The 6,991-nt window shown below is 47.7% G+C and overlaps 1 protein-coding gene across 1 annotated transcript in view; it reads left to right on the top strand.

Moving 5' to 3' along the window:
* The first annotated feature begins 656 nt into the window (after positions 1 to 656).
* Positions 657 to 6,991, top strand: part of MICOS10 (mitochondrial contact site and cristae organizing system subunit 10) — a 31,610-nt gene continuing 25,275 nt past the window's right edge. Inside the window, exon 1 of the mRNA XM_075906877.2 lies at positions 657 to 808. Coding sequence (XP_075762992.1) covers positions 742 to 808 — 67 coding nt within the window. The 5' untranslated portion in view covers positions 657 to 741. The remainder of the gene's footprint in view (positions 809 to 6,991) is intronic.

The raw sequence follows: 6,991 nt of genomic DNA, 5'->3' as shown, positions 1-6,991 counted from the left end.
GGAAAAACAATGATGATTTTACATTAGATCATCATTGCTTTTCCGGAAAAGCAAGCGGCCAGTGTAGACAGCTTTCAAGTTATTCCGGAAAAGCAGCTGCTTTTCCGGAATAAGTGGCCCAGTGTAGACACAGCCTCACAGTGTAACCTGAGAGACCCAGATAGGTAACAGCCCTGACCTGCACGTCTGTGTCCTGGGATGGGAAGGCCATATGGAGGTGGTTGTCCTGCAGGATGTACCAGGTCCTGCCAGAAGGGGGTCCCCATGGGACAGACTGGGCCCTATGAGGAGACAGAGGTCCCGTAGGAAGAGCCTCTAGCAGTGGGGGGAGGGGGGTCCTGCAGGATGTACCTGCCCCTATGGGCAAGGGGACTCAAGGAACAGGCAGGGAGGGAGGGGGTGACTACAGCAGGCCCTGGCACGGATGGGGCGTGGGAACCTGTCCCCCCATTCATGTGCATTGGGGAGCTGGGTCAAGGCGGGGCCTGCAAGGAGCCCCATCCCCGCCCCAGGCCTGGTCCCAAGGTCAAGCCCGCGTAGGAGCTGAAGCCAGCGGCGCGGCGGTAACCCTGGCAACCCCAGCGTGGGCTCGGGAGAGCTCCATGGTCTCGCGAGACTGGAGGACCGGGCTGTAGCCGCTCTCGCGATGTTTGCCTGCCCCCGAAGCGTGAGAGGGGAGGAAGCTGAGAGTCACCCGGCGGGCGCCGCTGCTGCTGCTCCAGGGTGGGGGGCGGGAACAAGATGGCGTCGGAGAACGAGCTGGGCAGGAAGTGGGACCGGTGCCTGGCCGACTCGGTCGTCAAGCTGGGTAAGGGAGGGGTGGGGGCTGGGTCACTGCGGGGCGGCAGCTGGGTCAGTCACGGGCTATGGGGGGGGGGAAGGGATCCCTGCCCTGGGGCCTGATTTAGGCTGGAGGGTGGCACCCGGCCGTCTGTGGGGGCCGAGCCGGGACCCTGGACAGTCAGTGGAGCGGGGCGGGGACATCCCAGGACCGGTCTGTGGAGGCGGCTGGGGACACTGTGACTTACACAGGCCTGGGGAGAGCGAGGGTCTCGGTCACCGTAGGGGAGATCGGGACCCGGCTTTCCCCTGCTCTGGCGGGTGACATGCAGCATGGCAGGGCCCGGGTGCGAGCAGCAGAGTACGAAACAGCAGCGTGCAGAGAGCTGCCAGAGGCTGCTGCTCACTTTCTTCAGTACTTCTAGCGAGTGCCAGTGTCCGAGGTTAGCTGTGTCCGTCTGTATCCGCAAAAAGTCTTTACTGTCCCACAGGACTCCTTGCTCTAAGGGATTTGTTTGAGCATAAGTTGTTGTGGGCCAAGACCCACTTTTACTGACCTTTAAGGTGCCACATAAGTGCTGCTTGCTGTTTTTTAGGGAGTCCCAGTACTCCTCTACACCTGCCACGTGTTTCTTTAGTGAATAGTTTTATTATAGTATCACACGTGTGAGTGCACAATGTGGGTGGGAAAGGGGATTGGTTGAGAAGGTGACCTTGATGAAATTCTGGTTACAAGCAAGAGAGCCAGCCTATGTCTGAAAGCTTCAAGACTTCCCAGTACAGAATGGTTCTTCCCGTGCCAACTGTATACCTGCTTGTGTCTTTTTCTTTTTATTTCATATTCTTTCCTTGTTGGTTCAAACATTTGTACCTCCTTCTGGTCTGGTGGCTTTCTTTTTAAGATCAGCTTGCATGAAAGACATGAAGATCTCCAATTCTGTTGCACACAAGATCCATCCTAAAAGTTGTATAGTATATTAATCCAGTTGAGAATCCACCAGGCCCTGCTTTGCCATAGATTCTGTCTTTGCTAATTTCACTCAGGATGGGGAAACAACTTTACAAATCTGCTAATGATGTCTGTCAGCATGCATAGAAAACCTGTTTTTTTAAACAAAAGTTTTGATGCTATCTTATGCTGTTAGTTTGGCATCAGCAATGTGTAGTGCAAGGTTGTTACTCAGAGGAGGGAGAACAATTATTTTCCTTAACTCCTGATGACAAGAAGCAAAGAGCTTAAATTGCAGTAATGGAGGTTTAAATTGGACATTAGGAAAAAGTTCCAAACTGTCAGGGTGGTTAAGCACTGCAATAAATTGCCTAGGGAAGTTGCAGACTCTCTATCCTTGGAGCATTTTAAGATCAGGTTAGAGAAACACCTGTCAAGGATAGGCATATGAATGGGTAATTGGTTAATCAGTTACACAATAAGAATTGCCCTTACTGGCTGATGCTTACCTTAATCTACAGCCCCATGGGGCTGGTGGCCAGGAGCCAGCAGCTCCCCAGTCTCCCACCCGTGGGCTCACGCTTAATCTGTTAACCATTTAACTAATTACATGTAACCTTTAACCAATAAACTGACTAAATGTGATTTTACATCCCTAGTTAGGGATGGTCTAGATCAGAGGTGGGGTCACTCCATGAATTTGGTAGGTGGTCAAGGACCACTCTCTTCTATATTAGTGAAGGAAGTATAGGGTGTGGGATGGAGGTTGGGTGCAAAAGGGGGCTCTGGGTAGGGGATTAGGATGTAGGAGAGCTTGTGGGGTCTGGGAGGGAGTTTGCCTGAAGCAAAGGGGGGCAGAGGACTTGGGGGCAGAAGGGGATGCAGGGTCCGAAAGGGTGTATGGTTGCAGGAAAGGATTCGGACTTGGATGAGGCGAGTGTTGGAGGGGATTCAGGGTCTAGGAAGGGATTGTAACCAGAGGCAGAGGGTGTACAGGGTCTGGGAGGGGGATACAAGTGCAGGAGCACAAGTACTTCCCTGCCCCTATTGCTCCTGCATGCCACCCAAAGTGGCTGGCTAGAGGGGCCATGTCTTTTTGTACTGTGTGCCCTTTGGGTGGGGGGGACCTCCATGAGCTGCCTGTGCCTCACGCATGGCAGAGATTGTGTTAGGGTGGGGATAGTGCACAAAGCGCCCTCCTCCCCCAGACAGTGGGCACGCAGAGACACACATGGCCCCCACAACCTGCTGCTTTGAGTGGCCTGCGAGGGCATGGCAGGCAGAGAGCCTGCTCGATGCTCCCACTCTGTCTTGGGACATTGGCAGGCTGGATCTTGCCTGCCCCTGGTCTAGATGGTATTTGATCTTGTGGTGCGTGCAGGGGACTGGACTTTGTGACCTCTCATGGTTCTATTATTCTGCCAGTTCTGTTATTCTGTAAATATGCATGGTGCAGAACTAATATTTTTTGCTTTATACATTCCCTGAACACCTTTCACTCTGTCTGGACCTTGCTTACACAGAGTTTCAAGTATGTTTTTGAAACAGATAAATCAAAATAATAGACTACCTTAATCTGAGTATCCCATTACTAGCAAATTCAACACTTTGCATTTAGGAATTATTTCAGATTTTAGATTGAGACTCAAGCTTTTTTTTGGTCTAGATACTGTTAATAGATCTTCAAAGGGCCTTCATATAATTATATATAAAATATATCAAAGTATTGCAAAGTTGAGAACAGTAAGCTTTTTGCATATAACTTCCTGCTTTCTCTTTATAGAAAGGAAAATGATAAAAACATTTTCTGAGCAGCTCTAACAACCACTCCATTCTCCGTGAATCACTGATTGGGTTTGAAGTTTGAGTCTCTCACATAGCTTGAGCTAACTACACTAACTTGAGCTAACTACAGAAGGCTGTTATCCTAGGTGAAGGAAATAGGCCTCTGGTGCTATCTACTGAGTCTAGTGTGTCAGTGCGGGAACTTCATCCAGCTTTTCCCTTTCCTTTCTTTCCCTGCTACTTCAGGAGGTGTGTGGAGTATCTTCCCCATTTGGTGCCCCTAGAGGTGGGGGAGCTACACTATTAGATGACTACAGGTTGAACCTCCCAAATCTGTGACTCTGATTTGGCAACATTCGTGGTCTGGCAGGGCCACAGATGTTGATCAACCAAAGAGAGCCCCAGAGGCAGGAGCAGCATGGGCTGGGGAGACTCAGCTGGGCCAGGCAGCATATGAAGACCCTCACCCTGGCTGGGGAGCTCTCGGCATCGATGGGGCCAGGTGGTGGATGGGGAGCCCCTGGCATCAACGGGGCTAAGTGGTGGCCTGGTCTGATAGCCCCCAGCATTAGAGGGGCAAGGTGGCAGCCAGGGAGCTCCTGCCCCAGCCGGTGAACCCCAGCTGTTAGTGGGGCCTGTCAGCAGTTGAGGCGCTCTTGTTCCATCTGGGGAACCTCTGGCTGCAGTAGGCCTGCTAGGCATCCCTGGCCAAGAGCCATGGGAAACCTCTAGTGGCAGCGGAGCCCAGATGACTAGGCAGCCTCTGCTGAAGCAGGGCTGGTGGAGATGGGCAGCTGGAATCCCCAGCGGCCGTGTTGCTGGCCCTAGGAGTAGGGTGGGGTGTCCAGGCAGCCCCAGCTGGGAAACCTGCTACGGCAACAGAGTGGGGTGTCCAGGCAGCACCAACCGGGAAACCCGGGGAACAACCTGTGGCAGTGGGGCCTGTAGCGGCCTAGTGATCTCAGCTGGGAGATCCTGGGGCAGCAGGGTAGGGAGCTGTGCCAGGCCATTGTGGGCAGGGAGCCCCACGGAGAAGAGCCCATGAGTAGGGGAACACTGACTTCCCCTGGGCCGGGACAGCTCAGGTCCCAAGGGTGCTGAACCAGGGAGGTCCAACCTGTATTAGGCAGGGTATATAAGATGAATGACTTAAAGCAGATACTAAGATTCACAGAATAATAGGGTTGGAAAAGACCTCAGGAGGTCATTGAGTCCAACAACTTGCTAAAAGGGGGATTAATTAAATGGGTCTATAAAACAATTAAAAAAAGAATTCTAGTATGGCCTTGGGATGTAAGCAACTAGTCAACTATCCAATAAGCAAAAGCCAGTTCTCCCCCAGCATGTTCTCTGTGGGGAGGCTGGGGGTAGTGGGGACTGGGTGCCAGCTGGGAATCAGCTATTTCCCAGCTTGTGCCCAGTCCCAGATGCTGAGTCTGCTTTTTAAATATATTAAGAGGCTTCTGGCTCTTAATACATTTAAAGGGCTGGTGTATAGTGGGGCTAGGAGCTAACTCTATTGTGGCTCCCCTGCTTATCGACTAATCGACAGAAATTCCATCAACTAGTCGATTCGTTGATTAAACAAATTTAACATTCCTAGTATTGCCAGAAGACTGGAGAGGGGGGAAAAAAAAGCTAAATGTGTATATTTAGGATGTCTTTTCTTGGCTAATGATTAAAGTTGTTGCTGTTGTTTGGATGTGTGGTCAACACTTCCTGTAATCCTATACAACAGTTTGTGGAGAAGGAATTAAATGCAGCTTGATGTTGAGGGTGCAGAATTTTGCACAGTAAAGACTCTTGTGAAACATTGTCAAAATATGCACAGCACCCATGTGGGAATGAGGGAGTTGATGTGCTTAAGCCACTCTGAGATCTTTGCATTAAAGTTGCTAAGTTAATAGTATGCTATTAAATGTATTAAGTAATAATGATGCAATACGAACTGTGAAAGCATAGGCATAGTACATGAGCCATCTAGCTTACTGGTGTTTAATTGATAATGACTGAAAGTAGTGACAGCTGTTCAGTGTGAAATGTATACATGGTCTTAGTTCAGTACCTGCTACACAGGTGCTGAGTATACAAACTCTCACCACAACCGTAAACTTGTTAAATATCCCTGCAGAGCTACAAAGGACTGGATGGACATATGGACTAAATGACATTGCATCGTGGTTACTCATACATACTCTGTCAACGGAAAATTTCAGTCTCTGGGGCTGTCACAGGTGGCCAACTTTTTTTCTTTGTGCAATAAAATCGCTTATTAAAAATGCAGGGTAACTAGCTTTTTTGAATAAAACAGAAATCAAATGAATAATTCTCATTTGAAGATCAGATAATTTTGATGATTAATTAATGGTATCCCATAATTTATCATGGGCTACCAAAACTTTCCTTAGTTTCCTTTTGGTAGCCAGCAGCTTTAAAGCTGACTATTTAATATGATAATCCAAACTTGCATTGGAAATGTGTGCTCAGGATAAAGTTAGTGTGCATTAATTGTGGAATATATCAAAATATTTTTTTACTGCCAGAGATATTTTTTGAAGTGGTAGTTAGGGGAAAAACAAATATTTTGAAGAGCTCTGTATAACTTTCCCATTTGACATAATTCAAATAAAGAAAAACTAATCTTCTGAAGTTTGGATAGCTTTCCAGGTTCTGTTGTCACAGAAAGCCGCAAATGCCAGTCTTTGAACAGTGGTGTACTGAACATAGGATGTAAGAGTGGAGAGGAAGCCAGTGGTGACTGTTGATGTGTCTTTATTAGTGAAGGTAAACTTTTGGCTGGGTGCTTGCAGCCACTCCTCTGTCTTGTGTAGTTTGTCATGCTTTCCTGTACAGTTGTTTGAGATAGTTTATTTATAATTATACTGTAATTGTTTTATTTTGTGATTAAACTCCTGGAAGGATTCCAGGTAAATGTCCAAGATATATATTTATACATATCATCTTTGTACTGCAGTGTTTTATTTTTGACTTTTGGGTTGCTGATCTACATGTCATAATTTACTGTTTCTGCTTGTCTAGATTTTGTTGTTTTCCATCATATTTTCTTTTCCAGTTTAGACAGTGGTTTATTTGAAGAGCAAAGAGTATGGTAAAACTTTAGCTATGTGTGCACAGAGCTTTAAAACCATGATTCAGAATGGTTTAAACTCAGTTGTGACTGAAACTGATTGTAACAGATTTCCGTTAGCCACTGGAGATAGGCCAACTCTGTGCACATCTACACAACAGAGCAAAAGTTGAATTAAACTATACAACTTGAGCTATGTCAGTTGCATAGCTTCAGTCGAAATAGCTTAATTCGGTTTTTGGCACTGTGTACACTCATCCTCTGACTTCCCTTACTCCTTGTAAAATGAGGGTTACAGGAGTTGGAGTAAGAAATCCTCCAGATCGCCATTATTTCAAATGGCTTGCAGTGTAGACATGCTCTTTGTTATTTTGGAATAATGTAAGTTA

Source organism: Pelodiscus sinensis, chromosome 24, assembly GCF_052426305.1.
Source record: "Pelodiscus sinensis isolate ZL-2025 chromosome 24, ASM5242630v1, whole genome shotgun sequence".
In the NCBI taxonomy this organism is placed as follows: Eukaryota; Metazoa; Chordata; order Testudines; family Trionychidae; genus Pelodiscus; species Pelodiscus sinensis.
The sequence above is the reverse complement of the archived record's forward strand: the minus strand, read 5'-3'. Positions and strand labels throughout refer to the sequence as shown.